We start from the raw sequence: 15735 nt of genomic DNA on the forward strand, positions 1-15735 counted from the left end.
GTGATTAGCTTTTGCATTGCTGTGGGCATATTATCTATTTTGTAGAAGTCACATTTGTGGCTGTACTATAGACGAATGAAACGCACGCTTCCATGCACAGACAACTTTGACCCAACTGGTGGCATGGAGAGTACCACTATCACAAACAGTGCACACAAACCCACCATCATGCAGGGTTGTAAGTAGTTCACCCAGACCACAGCATACACATCTTAATGCACAAAATAGTGAATATGGTGTATCTATATTTAATGTACCTTTTGCACATCGTTATTCTGTGCTTGCATTTTTACCTAACGGTTTACTGAATTATCCATTCATAAAGCACATACAATGGAGTCAATGTAATGAATAAGTTTGACAAAATAACTGTGTTGTCCATCCAATATACCCTTAGCATAGGGGAACGTCAATTTCATTCAGTAATACAAAACGACAAAGCTTATACATTAGATTTACACAGTGCCGGAATATAAATTCATTAAATGTTAATTTCATGCAGGCTTTTTGTGATCTCCCTCAGCAGATAAATAATGTGAGTATGAACTGTTGCTCATGTGGGTGTTGCCAACTTTAATGTATGAACTATGGTACAGGCCATTGTAAGTTAGAGATTCCATTACTTAGTTGACGTAGTCAAACTTGCCTCTGGAGAGAAACCTGTTCACCTAGTTTGCCAATCAAGCCATAAACATCAACAGTTACAAAGTGAAGTGTCGCCCTCAATAACACTCAGAGTCTGGAAGCGTAGGCTACATTTCAGAGGTGAGCTGATGAATGCGTATGAATTTAAGGTAATGGAAGCAGGTAGAACACAGAGAAGGAGTGAACAATGCTCTGAGAGAGGAGAAGAGAGGAGGCATTATTGATTCTTCTGCTGCTTTTATCTCACAGTGAGCTCTACCTGTCAGATTGGATTACACAGACAATGGCTTTCCTCAGTCTGGATGAATTCCGATACATACTGTTTTTATGCCATCATCTGCACCCAGATCGGTTATGTTCCATCCCTGCATATGCCTATTTTATGTAAATTACAACTGAGGAAATTCAACCTATAAAATGACCTGTCAAGTCATGATTTACCCTGGTAAATCAAAGGTTTTTCTCATCAATCTTCAAGGCCTGACTATTAATCTTTCAGCTTGTCCAACCTTTATGAGTATAAAGAAGAAAAGCCAGGGGCTAGACACACATTTACATGGAATATAGACTTCTTCCATCAGGGCAAATAAGAGTGACTGAGTGACTTTCTTCTTGCGCACTGTCTAATACCCTGTAAATCCGTCTAGCAGAAGTAGGTTTCTGCGAGAGGCTTAGTGTTAAATGTCACACTGACTATTCTAGACAAATTCATTTGTGAAAATCAACATCAAATACTGACAAACTGTGCAAAGTATTGAAATCACATTCCTTGCAGTAGGTAAATTGGAAGTATGCATATATTAGGTTATTTTCTGTACATGCTTATTGAATCTGAAATATTTCAATGCAACAAAGCAATGCCAAATCATCTGATGAAACTACAAGTGTGCATCAAATATTATGAAGTATTGCTAATAAAGTATACAGTACATGTTATTGGAGGTCTTAGGACTAAACCTTCTGCAGACTTTCACTCCCCAATTGGAAATAACCTGTAAATGAGAGTGTCCTTCCCATTGTACCATCCATCCCTTTGGGGCATCCAGCTCCCAAAATACACTCTTGCATTTTTTATGAGTTCTTGGAAGGTATCTGTGTCTGTAGTGTTGATTCACTTATCCTGCAACAACCTTTGAGTCTTTAACCTTACAAAAGTTTTCACAAATGGACCACTTTTTACCAGTGGCAGACAGATGGAAAGTGAATTAAAGTGGGACTCCAGTAATTTAGAAGAAACGGTGTGTAAAGAGGACCAATGTCTGGCAGATGAAATTGGATTTTATCCATTGTACACAGACAATGGAGGGACAGATGTATTACTACTTAAATTAGCAGCTCAATGCCAAAGAAACAGCTTGTACTTCAGATTTCCAGATTTCCAGAGGTGGGGTAATTTCAGAGAACAAGGATTCTTGAAAACCACTCATTGTTTTCACCTAGTCACAGAGCCATACCTATACAGCTTCCCTGTATATGTCTTTTAATGAGACAACACGGATCATTTCATGGTCTTTTGCAAAGTAATTAGCACAGCACGGAAACATCTATTTGACCGGTGGGAAATTAGCTTTTAATTAGCCTATTTCACTATTATTCTATTTTTTATTATCATGGAGAGGCTGCACCATGGCATAGTGGACTCTGAACAACTAAAAGTTGATACTTGTTAAAAAAGTTGTACCATCTTTTATTTTTCAGTGGCAGAGAAGAGTACAGTAGTCCTTCTCTCTTTAAAGTATATTGTAGTTCTGTGCAATGGTCTCTTCCTCTTTAAACCCTCGTCTTTTCCCACAGAAAACACTGGAACGTTTCAACAATCATCATTCATTCATGCTGGGGTCCCTCCAGACCTCTGTTGAAAGCTCTACTGCCCTGTTGTTCCTGAACCATCTCCTGTTGGAGCGTATCTATTGGGACCACTGTGCAGCAGGGGGAATATGTTTCCAGGTGGCAGTGCAGTATTTCATAAGAATTTCCAAAGTTTCTGATTATCATAGTCAGTAGCCCTCAGGGAACCTTTAGGTCCAAATCTGGTGGGCAAGTTGCTAGGGTAGTTTCTATGAACTTTTCCCATTCTTCATATTTATTCCCCTGTGGATAAGCACGAAATAAACATAGAGGGTCAACTTCATAATTAATTTTTATGAAAACAAAAGTTGATTTTGAACAGCAATTTTTTTTGCAGTTGGTGCTGTATTTTTCTGGGGATACGTTGATTTCAAGCCGTCCATTTATACATTTTGGTTCAGAACTTCTGAAAGATCATGCAACTTTTCTTATCATGAAACCTATTTTTCTCTCCTCTCCAACCAAAATGGATTAATGCACCTGCTGTTGGCTACAGCCCTCTTGGCCCGGCTGTCAGACTAGTCAGACTAGACATCTTTTCTTACATCGCTGCTGCCTTCAGCCTTTCGGACCTGTAGATCCAGCAATGATTGTGTTCATCATCTGGAGAAGAGAAACCTTCCAGTGGCCGCTGCTGAGTCATGAGCCAGGAAGCATGCGTAACTAAAGCTGGCATATTCATTAAGTAACTGTCTGGGAAAAATAGACTAGAATCCAATCAAATCGCCTGCCAGCCGGGAAGACGAGGAGAACAAAAGCTCTGGTGACATTTCAGCGATAGCTGACATCTCTTCCCTGACGAATGGTCATTGCTACCAAGACCCTGTTCCAAATCAGAACATCTATTTCAGTCCACTTGGCATCAGTCTTTTCCCAGACAGACGGAACCATTTTAGCCTAGATTTGATTTGATTGGATCCATTTCTTTCACGGTTCATTGTCCACTGTCCAAAGCAGATGACAGTGTTCAGCTAAATGTGTAAATGCAAATGTATTTAGTATATTAGCTGTGGAGCTAATTAGAATGGAATATTGTGTACTAGTTGCAGCACTGACAAACAGGGTTCCACGTCCACTGACCTCCTTATCAACTAACTAACATGAAACCGAGCAAAAGAGGCTCTTTGCTTTTCACACTGTGGTGTGTGTGCCTGATTAGATGTTGCATGGCAACAATAAAATGAGGTATTATACTGCAACAGATCTTACAGATAAGACATTTTATTTGATTAAATCTGTATCATTACAAACATTGATGTTGACTACTCAGTGATCGTCATGTCTGGATTCTCCCCTCATACCATCACTGCAGAAGAGAGATGTATGTGTACAGTAGCATCGAGTTAAAACAAGATGTGAGTCCTATTATGCGAACTGCTTGGTAAGATTTGGGGCATAAGTAATGGGGATTGTATGTTCTTTTCACCATTTAGCCTCCCTTTGGCAATCTACTGAAGTGTAAACTTGCCAGAGAAATCTGCTCTCAGAACATGTTGACCTGTTGACTTGCAAAAGAGTTGTTAAGTTGTTAATTGGCCTCAGTGTGCCTCCGCAAATATGCCATTAATCACGGCCAGTTATTATGTGTAACATACAAGTTGACAGCCTGTTTTGATCATCATGATTGGGGAAACAAAGGAGGGTGGTCACACTGTAGATATGATTGAATTCTGGCCATAATTATTGTTAAGTATGATATAGTGTGATACTATTACACAGCATTTATCATAGGCACTACTGTATGTTGTTATTGTGGAACCTAGAGCATTGATACTAACTGAGTCCTGCGCCTGCGAATGAATGCACTGTGCTTGAACTTGAGTTTGAACGATAAAGTCATGTCAATGTTATCTCTGTTTCAAGTATAATGTATTACTGTTTGTGTCGTAGTAAGAACACAACAATTATATATTAAAAAAGCATTCACACTGGAGTAAATGTTGCCAGTTCTTCTACTATCTGTGAGATGAGTAATGAACTGGAGGTTCTCATCTCTATTTTCCAAAGCAGACGTTTATAGTTCTTCATTTATCACAGTCTCAAAGGTACAGTCAAGGTAACTCCTTTTCATCTACTCTTTTTAATGAATACTTGTTCACTATAAATAATAACTGAATGACCTTTGTCTTTTGATTAATCATAATAATAATAAACAGTTACTTAATATTGCTTTTATATTACGCAGTTACTTATTGATGGTGCTGTAAAAATCAAAAAGATTGTAGACTTGAATGAATATCTAATGTAGGACAGGGCCCATAAGAAGTCAGATCATTATTTTCCCTTTTTCTAACAGATGTTATTTACAATTTGTAGTAGCCTTCAAATTAATCCAGACCTTCAAGCAGTGCTGGACCATTCTATTTTACTTGTTGAATATGTGGTCATACATAGGAAGCTATTGTTACTTCGTGCCATAGGTTCATTTCGTGCCATAGGTTCAATCTGCTGCTCAACAGATTGCTTGTACTTTGAAAACTCATTAGTGTTCTCAACATGCCCAAGCAGCAGTTTATGGGCACTTACAATGTCTACTACAATGACTCTACTTTCTCAAGGTGCTGGTATTGTTCCTCACATTGGCTGTGGACATCAGTAATGGAAGAGAGTTATGTTTACATGTGCAACATGAATACAGATACAACAACAACATAGGCTGAATGGATGTACAGTAATACCTTGACCAATCAGTAACTGCTACAGCCAAACTGGGGGAATGCATTTTATGGAACTCTGCTATTACACACAATATCAATATTGAGCAATTAGTTAACTTTACATTAGTGATATTCTACTGTAGATAGCTACTGTAGTATTGCTGGAGTTATTAAGGTGGCATTCACCGTCCCCCAAACTGACACCTGGGCGTGGGTGCAGTCTGCTGTCTCCTGACCTCCTTTGGGTCCTGCGGGGCCAGTTGAAAATGATGCCCACAACATCTGGTTGCGCTGCCATGCCAGCAGGCAGGGGGCCAGTCAATTTGCCATGGTTCCATGCACTCCTCAATTAAGCAGATGTCTGCATGCTGGATGCTGGATTAGTACCATCTTATAAAGAGCAGTCATCACACTCTCTCTCTCCAGCTGAGTCCCCAGGGAGGGCCAACCAGCACGGGGTGCAATGTTACCAAGGATCTGAAACAATTACCTCTGTCCATTCTTATCCATCTGTCAAATTGATTTCTATCAGGCCTATTGAGAGACATATCAGCTGGGGGCTGAGCTACGTTGCTGTTGGTTTTGGCTGAGGCTTGTTTGGAGGAAACCAAAGAGATTCGATTGGAAGAGGATTAGCACAGTGAGCTGGCTAGATGAGCCATCTAGCTCGGAGCGATGGACGGTTAATGATTTGTATCCCGGGGCTAACATGAAGAGACTATAACAATTGTATTGGCAGGTCAATGAGATAGACCTCACGTAGGCAGCTTACACTATCAGGTCTCGACTTCCACAGCTTTCCTGGGAGACACCAGCTCTTACATCTCACCACTGACAGGAAGGAAGAAACACTGATTTCAAAAATACTGCCGATAGCCCTTTCATGCAGCCAAATTACCTAGGGGCCTCGTGGATAGAATGTTATTAATTTTTTTCATCATTTCAAAATCTATAAACATTTCTTTTTATATGTCACCGAAAATCCGGTGATTCTATGTCAAATGGTCTTATGTGATGTATATAAAGTGTAATATTGGGATGCAAACTCAAAATGTAGTACATTTCAACTATATCTGACATTATAGTGGTGTTTTATTTTTTTTTGCCATGTGAGGGAGGTTTCAAAGTAGATATGTTTAAGACTACCAAGAAACACTGTGTGACCCTTATTTAGCCCACTGCCGTAAAAGGTAAAAAATATTGCCTCACTTAAGTGGAAAAACAATACAACAGTGCACAATCAAATTTGCTAACTTGCAAATACATTGTAGCATTTATATGGGCCCATAATCTCAATCACTCAGATGGAACATCAATATTTAATGACATTTTTTACTTTTTCTGCCAGACTGACACCTCTCTCTCTGCCATCTTTCTCTTTCTCTCCCTACAGAGGCTAATCAGATGAACAGTGTGGGTCCAGGATCATCACTAATGCCAGGCTTAGGGTCTCCTCCCCACCCCTACCCTTCCATGGGACAGATCACTAGCCCCTATGAGCAACAGCAACCTGGGAAAGAGCTCAATAAGTACGCCTCCCTCAAGGCTGTCGGTAAGAGACACTTATTGCTCATTCTAAGATATGAGGATATGGGAATATAGGAATAAGCGCTGAGCAGCTTCTCTGATTAACTTCATAATCAAAATAGCTAAACAGATTTCATCAGCTAATCAAAAGGGGTAATATATAATTTAATCATCATTTCAAATCTAACGAAATGCATATATTTCACAGTACAATATAAGTACCAGTCAAACGTTTGGAGACACCTACTGATTTAAGGATCTTTCTTTATTTTTACTAATTTCTATATTGTAGAATAAGTGAATACATCAAAACTAGGAAGTAACACATATGGAATCATGTGGTAACCAAAAAAGTTTTCAACAAATCAAAATATAATTTCTATTTGAGATTCTTCAAAGTAGCCACCCTTTGCCTTGATGACAGCTTTTCACACTCTTGGCATTCTCTCAACCAGATTCATGAGGTAGTCACCTGGAATGCATTTCAATTAACAGGTGTGCCTTGTTAAAAGTTAATTTGTGGAATTTCTTTCCTTCTTAATGTGTTTGAGCCAATCAGTTGTGTTGTGACAAGGTAGGGGTGGTATACAGATGATAGCCCTATTTGGTCAAATACCATATTACGGCAAGAACAGCTCAAGTAAGCAAAGAGAAATGACAGTCCATCATTACTTTTTAAGACATGAAGTTAAGTCAATCTGTAAAATTTCAAGAACTTTGAAAGTTTCTTCAAGTGCAGTCGCAAAAACCATCAAGCGGTATGATGAAACTGGCTCTCATGTGGACTGCCACAGGAAAGGAAGACCCAGAGTTACCTCTGCTGCAGAGCATACGTTCATTAGACTTAACTGCACCTCAGATTGCAGCCCAAATAAATGCTTCACAGAGTTCAAGTAACAGACACATCTCAACATCAACTGTTCAGAGGAGACTGTGTGAATCAGGCCTTCATGGTCGAATTGCTGCAAAGGAACCACTACTAAAGGACACCAATAAGAAGAAGAGACTTGCTTGGGCCAAGAAACACAAGCAATGGACATTACACAAGTGGAAATCTGTCCTTTGGTCTGATGAGTCCAAATGTGAGATTTTTGGTTCCAATCGCCATGTCTTTGTGAGACGCAGAGTAGGTGATGATCTCCGCCTGTGTGGTTCCCACCGTGAAGCATGGAGGAGGAGGTGTGAGGGTGTGGGGTGCTTTGCTGGTGACACTGTCTGTGATTTATTTAAAATTCAAGGCACACAACCAGCATGGCTACCACAGAATTCTGCAGCGATACACCATCCCATCTGGTTTGCGCTTAGTGGGACTATCATTCATTTTTCAACAGGACAATGACCCCAAACAGACCTCCAGGCTGTGTAAGGGCTATTTGACCAAGGCATGTGATGGAGTGCTGCATCAGATGACCTGGCCTCCATAATCACCCGACCTCAACCCAATTTATACGGTTTGGGATGACTTGTACCGCAGAGTGAAGGAAAAGCAGACAGCAAGTGCTCAGCATATGTGGGAACTTCTTCAAGACTGTTGGAAAAGCATTCCTCATGAAGCTGGTTGAGAGAATGCCAAGAGTGTGCAAAGCTGTCATCAAGGCAAAAGGTGGTTACTTTGAATCTAAAATCTAAAATATATTTTGTTTAACACTTTTCAAATCAAATCTAATTAATTTTCTTTGTCACATGCGCCGAATACAACAGGTGTAGACCTTACAGTGAAATGCTTAAAAACAAACAAAATAGCACGGTTGGTTAAGAGCCAATCAAACGGCAGCCATCCTCTCCGGCACCATTCTTATTTTTTGGTTACTACATGATTCCATGTGTGTTATTTCATAGTTTTGATGTCTTCACTATTATTCTACAATGTAGAAAATAGTAAAAATAAAGAAAAACCCTTGAATGAATAGGTGTGTCCAAACTTTTAACTGGTACTGTACATGCCATGCATACCTATAGCATGTGAGAAAGGGAAACCATTCCACTGAAATGGATGGGAATGGTAGAGTATTTATTTGGCCATCTGTTAAATTGAAGGCATCTCTTCTCATAAAAGAGGACGTGAGGATTAGAATATCAGCCGAGATCGCAAATGAGCATACGCCTCTGAAGTGTCGAACTTCCATGTAATCACACTCAAATTACATGATTAAATGTGGGCTAATTAACACAATGGAGATCTGGAATGATGAGCAAAAACACCAAGCAGCTAGTGTAGATATTTTCTGCTGCCTGCTGTAATTATCAGTTAGCCTGGTCTCCGTCTCTATCCTAGCATGCTGTATGGTTACTTACTGAGAGACACTATGTTTATGTGACACTTTCCGTTTAAAGAAAAACCTCAAAGAAAGAGAGGCTCTCAACAAAAATATTTACACTGTGTTAACGGTTTATTTCTAATTAGACAGGATAACAGATGTAGAATTTTGCCTTTCAGAAAGGGAGGAAAATAACCTCGCTTTTAGGAAAATTACTGTAATTGATTTGCCTTTCAAATTTCATGTCTCAAGGCTATCCATTGCTTTGCCTTTGTTGCTCTTATCACCTATAGTTTTGCTGCTGCAAATCATAAATGAAGAAGCTTGTGAAATGTTGGACAGCCACTGTTACAGTACCAACATCAACTAGTGAAGGTCTACATTGAGAGTCAGATCTCATTGAACCCATAACTGATATTAGGATCATGAAACCATGTCTCTTCAGTTATCCTTCAACATTATATTGTGAAATAGATTTTCTATAACATTTAGCGAGGGCAAGTATAATAAATTAAACATCACAGCTTGACCCACCCCCTGCACAAGGGAAAAGCATTGTTTACTGCAATGTGTCTTATGCCTCACCTCTAAATTCCCTGAGTGCTAAATCCAAGGTTTGGGAAATGATCAACCAAAATCTAGCAATGAATTATTCTCTCCCGCTGTCCCCCCAGTGATTTTGTAAGGTCACAGAATTGGATTTCTCACAGACATTTACAATCTGAACTGGCTAAATTATAAAGGAGCGGGAGCCCCATCAGGGAGGTGTCTGAAGACATTTTGGATCTGCCTGCCGCTCTTCTGGCTGTAAACACTAGGCTAATTATTTCTCATGCCATTCTCCAAAAAGCTGTAATTATAATTGAGTTGAACATGACAATTCTGCAAGCAGCCTTCTCTTTGATGCGTTCATTTAGGATACAAGTCTACATGAAGATCTCTGCAAGTTCAGTATTGTGTGTATGCCATAGACAGTGAATTAGATTGGGATTCTAATTTATGTATGGCTGTCATGTGCCAGGGGATATTGTTGATTTCCTCGTCATGTAGTTATGTCAGAGACTTTCCCTGTTATCTTTGCCTCTCCATTTGAAGCAAAATGCCATGGTGCTGAACTAATGCCTCTGAAATATAGAAAAAGGGAATGATTAATTAGGCTCACAGGAAAGCAATGTCTAAGCATGTTGACTTTATCTCTAAGTTTTTTTTTTACACTGATTGATGCTCAAACAGTCAGTCGTTTTCTCCATAGACCAATAAGAGAAACAGGCGAGTGAGCTAGCAGAGCAGATAAACGCTCGGATTAATAAACCAGAGAGACAGGCATCAGAAACCAGCTCTGCTTCTGATGGGGAATTAAAAGAAGTGATGGAGACATATTTGATAGTGTTTATCACCCTAATTAAACAGGGGTCTCTTTATGGATTCTGCCTGATTCAACTAAAGGAACTTCAAAGGCCCTCGCCATAAATGGGGCTGGATGAGATGGCAGCTGTCAGAGTTGCAGAGGCACAATCCCACAGAGGATGATGTGGCGGCAGGCATGTGGAACATTCACCAGATTCTCTCTGTGACATCATAGACAATCAGATGAAACTTATCTGACTGCTGCTAATCTAGTGAAGAGGCGTCAAGCTGCAGACGGATCATTAGGGGATATAAAGACTGTGGTGAAACGTACACTACCATTCAAAAGTTTGGGGTCGCTTAGAAATGTTCTTGTTTTTGAAAGAAAAGCACATAATTGGTCATTAGGAAACCCTTTTGCAATTATGTTAGCACAGCTGAAAACTGTTGTCCCGATTAAAGAAGCAATAAAAATGGTCTTCTTTAGACTAGTTGAGTATCTGGAGCATCAGCATTTGTTGGTTTGATTACAGGCTCAAAATGGCAGCATCATTAAATAGTACCCGCAAAACACCAGTCTCAACGTCAAGAGTGAAGAGGCGACTCTGAGATTCTGGCCTTCTAGGCAGAGTAGCAAAGAAAAAGCCATATCTCAGACTGGCCAATAAAAATAAAAGATTAAGATGGGCAAAAGAACATAGACACTGGACAGAGGAACTATGCCTAGAAGGACAGCATCCCGGAGTCGCCTCTTCACTGTTGACGTTGAGACTGGTGTTTTGCGGGTACTATTTAATGAAGCTACCAGTTGAGGACTTGTGAGGTGTCTGTTTCTCAAACTAGACACTCTAATGTACTTGTCCTCTTGCTCCGGGGCCTCCCACTCCTCTTTCTATTCTGGTTAGAGACAGTTTGCGCTGTTCTGTGAAGGGAGTAGTACACAGCATTGTACGAGATCTTCAGTTTCTTGGCAATTTCTCGCATAGAATAGCCTTAATTTCTCAGAACAAGAATAGACTGACGAGTTTCAGAAGAAAGTTCTTTGTTTCTGGCCATTTTGAGCCTGTAATCGAACCCACAAATGCTGATGCTCCAGATACTCAACTAGTCTAAAGAAGGCCAGTTTTATTGCTTCTTTAATCATAATTGCAAAAGGGTTTTCTGATGATCAATTAGCCTTTTAAAATGATAAACTTGGACTAGCTAACACACTAGCCATTGGAACACAGGAGTGATGGTTGCTGATAATGGGCCTATGTAGATATTCCATAAAATATCTGCCGTTTCCAGCTACAATAGTCATTTACAGCATTAGCAATGTCTACACTGTATTTCTGATGAATTTGAAGTTATTTTAATGGACAGAAAATGTGCTTTTCTTTCAAAAACAAGGACATTTCTAAGTGACCCCTAACTTTTGAACGGTAGTGTATCTAATGAGAGCTGCCCGGTGACTAGGGGATGGGAGGGAGAACAGAGGAATGAGTGCCGGTGGGGAAACTTATTAAACTGTTTGGGTTGAGTCTATGTGAACCAATGTGGTCCCCTCCCTCCTCTCTGATTCTCTGATGTGTATTAAGCTGTGGGCAATTGATGTGTACGCTATGAAAGCACATTGTTCAGAGGGAGCTCTGCACTGCTCCTCCCTGGTTTGAGACGAGTCTCGCGCTAATGTGGCGGTGTCCGATCCAGAACATTGAGGCTGAGGCCGTCTGCCTCTCCCTCCGCCCACCAGGGTATCATAACAGATTAAAGGTCACCGGCAGGACATTTAATTAGAAAGTCTGAAATGTCACACAGGGAAATGACTGACGCTGTAGAGTATGGTGTTAGTGAGGGGATAATGTTTTCAGAACAGGTCTGCACCAGACTGGACATGTCAAATGACACCATGTAACAATGTCAGTGGCTGTTAAGGGCAAATGATGTCCGATAGTTAAAGGATATATTATACACAAAGCATCAAATATACTATAGAAATCAAGTAAACATTCCAGAATGCTCAGGGACATATTAATTTGCATATTACAATACAACTGTGCACACAGCCAGCTTTGAAAAGAGCAAACTCCCCAACCAGTCTGGAGGGGGTTGTTTACTATTAGCTAAAGCCTGCATGTTTCCAGATGATAATGGCAATGTTGGGAAAATCATTTACATTTATTTTCCAATGGCATGATGATATACAGGACATATCAACAACATTCAACACGGCTCAGGCAAAATGTATTATTCACCTCGGTATCCTTTAAAAAACCTTTAGCTACCATTTTCTCAACTGTTCCTCACCCCACATGACAATATGTCATCTACCCCAGTTTAGGATTAATATGGCATTAATATTGCATGTACATAAATATAGATTTGGAAACAGTCCAAAATCCTCAAATACTTCAATATCTCAACTAATCTAAATAAATCTCGCCAAAGCAAAGACCTGAACATTTGCTATTGTCTGTGCATGACATTAACAAAATGGCTGTCATTACAATATTTTTTCATTTATGTTTTTTTGCTCATGTATGTGTGTATGTCTGTTTCCAGCGGAGAAGGTTAATGACAACTTCTACACCAACCGGCGGCACATGGTAGAGATGGCAGCCAAGGGCAGTCTCCCTATGCACCCGATGCATCGCATAGAGCAGGAGCCCAGCAACCCCTACAGCCCTCCCTTACAGCCTTCCCTAAAGCAGAACGGACACAAGTCCAAAAGCACCAAGGGCCACAGCAGCCACAGCAGCAGCTCCCATACTCTGGCCTATGGCTCCAACACCATCGCCAACCCAGGGATGCAGAAGAACTGGGACGGCTCAGAGACGGTGGGCCGCCGGCAGAGCCACGGCACTAAGAAACACTGCACCATAGAGCAGGTGAACGAGATGCACAGCACCTCGCGCAGCCAGCACTACATGCCCCCGCAGCCCTACTTTGTCAGCAACAGCAAGACAGAAGTGACTGTCTGATCTGAGAGCCCACCCCACCACTATAACCACTATAACCCCAGCTGCAAGAAAGAGAGAGAGAGCGAGCGAGAGAGAGAGCGAGAGCGAGCGAGAGTGTGAGAGAGAGAGAGAGAGAGAGAGAGAGAGAGTTGGTCAGAAGGTTGCTGTAGAGGCTGAAGAAGAACAGCAGTCCTGGATTGAGTGCCCCTCTCTAGGGGTGCTATGTGTCAACTAATGCGTGTGGCTGACTGTGCATGTGACAGGCATGTGTGGGACTCCTGCCAGTGGGGGGAGAGTGACCACAACAACATACTCCAAACCTCCAAGGTTTCAGTCATCACTGTATTAATGATTATATTGCAACTAATACAAACAAATCATATACTGCAAGTCAGACTAAAAACTTCAATGAGCAGAGCATAGCAATGATTGACCTCTGATGGACAGGTTAGCCAGGATGAGCCTGGAGCCATGCAGTGGTGGAAGAGACTGGAACTGTACAAAAGCCCAGTGGCAATATACTTTTCCTATTGTCAGTATTAACTGAGATCTCAAAGGGCCTGAAAATGTGTATCATCTCATGTAGTTTCCATTGAATCCGCCTCGGATAAGCCAGTAGGTTTAGATCTAGACGCAGTGGAGCAGAGCAGCCGTTAGTGAAGGGATACATTGTTCACTTCAACATTGATTGACATTTCCTCAGATGTTGTGTACTGTATATACTGTGGGGGGACTTGTGGGTAATGCTCATGCTCGGAACCTCGGGCTCATGATTACATCTATAGGGAAACAGTAACAATTTCAGATATGGACTGTATATTCTCCTTCAGAAACTACAGAGCATGAGGTGGATGAGACTGCACCAAACCAGTTCTGTAGCCACAACATTATACACACCCTACTCTGCTCTCTGGTGTTAGGGCTGTGCCTTTCTCTGAGAAAACTATGAAATACTGTTCAAATCAAAGAGCTCGTCTTATAAACCATTGTCTAAGGTGTGGAATTTACTTAAATGTCTTCATCTTGCAAACAGGTCCACAACTGTCAGTTGAAAATGGTGAGTTACATCTATCATTTCACATTCTTTATTTCTGTTTCCATTAGACAATGCATTGTGTGTGTGTGTTTACCTTGGTACCTTAGAACAATGATAGAGAAAACACAGAAGGAATTGTGTCCTTTCCATACATGTAACGTCACTGCCCAAACATTTGTGAATATATTGCCCATATATTTATGATAATTCCCAAATTGATTAGCATGGGATTCATTTTGTGCAGGGGTGCCTGTTTCTCACCCACCTCCATCAATACTAGAGCCTAGAGCCAGGCCCCCATCTCAGACTGTTGTGGCAGTAGAAGACTGCTGAGGGCTCCTTTACGGCTACCCAGAGAGATGTTAAAGGGTAGTGGATGTTCCTGAAACAGCCATAAAAGGTACAGCCTGGGTAAATAGAGTGGATGGATTTCATTTAGTATGAGATCAAGCCCTGGATTAAGACAGAGAAGGTCTTCTGAAATCACCATGAGTTGATGTCATTGCATGCACAAATCAAACTTTAACTATCTGTAAAAGATAAATTGCAATACGTTATGTACTAATTATTGTTAAAACGTTTTTTTCTCTCCTATTTTTCTTATTATTATTTAAAAAAATAAAATCTACAGTTTCATCAACTTTATAAGATATACACATAAAAATAAAATGTCTTCTTTTTGAATATCTGGAGTAGCCAACTAAAACATCTGAGAGTACCCATGTACAAACACACAGGTCAAGATGTGCCTGTCTTTTCCATTGGGCTAGTTGTGCGTCATCAGATGAAAAATAGTACATTTTTCTCTCAACACTCCATTCTTGGGAGCCCACACGAGCGGCACAGCGCATTAGCATGCCACACTTACCAAAAAAGCGTTTTAAATAAAGGGCTTCTGATGCAATTTGCCATGTGTTGCGTTTGTCACTGCCCACTGATTCAAGAGCAGCCCACACTTTGTCCGCATGTCTTAATCATGCCTCTCAACTTTCCATGGCTTTCAACTGTCCATTAGTCTGTCTGCCAGTAACAAAGTGGCTCTAATGGCTGGAGGAGTGACAGCCAGCAGCTTGTCGTTCATTCTCTTACTCACCACATGAGATCTGGTAAGAATAGCCGTGAGTCACATTCCCTACGTTTAGGACTTTGGAAAGCATTAGAGGTAGACAAAAAGTATTTTTATTTTGTGGTTGGTACAGTACGAAAAAACACAAGTCGACATTTTCGGATTAGACTAAGGGAACAATCATCAAGACTGATTTTTAACCACATTTGAACCAGATATGTATTGTATAGTCAGGCACACAACTATATGTTTTGAGTGTGTTATCACATTGTCAGTGAAACGTAATGCACCAATACTGTAGATTGCCGCAATATGCTAACAACCAAGGCACCATCTTACATTTCTCATAATGAATATGTTCACATCTTTATTTTGCATGACGTAACTCACAGTCACACAAACTGCAACA

The 15735-nt window shown here is 40.6% G+C and overlaps 1 protein-coding gene across 1 annotated transcript in view; it reads left to right on the forward strand.

The window, feature by feature from the left end:
• Nucleotides 1-15439, forward strand: part of LOC106607398 (protein shisa-9B) — a 30513-nt gene extending 15074 nt beyond the window's left edge. The window contains exons 3-4 of the mRNA XM_014204320.3: nt 6544-6702; nt 12827-15439. Of these exons, the coding sequence (XP_014059795.1) occupies nt 6544-6702; nt 12827-13245 (578 nt within the window). The 3' untranslated portion in view covers nt 13246-15439. The remainder of the gene's footprint in view (nt 1-6543; nt 6703-12826) is intronic.
• The last annotated feature ends 296 nt before the right edge of the window (nt 15440-15735 follow it).

Source organism: Salmo salar, chromosome 06 (assembly GCF_965601325.2).
Source record: "Salmo salar chromosome 06, fSalSal1, whole genome shotgun sequence".
Taxonomy (NCBI): Eukaryota; Metazoa; Chordata; class Actinopteri; order Salmoniformes; family Salmonidae; genus Salmo; species Salmo salar.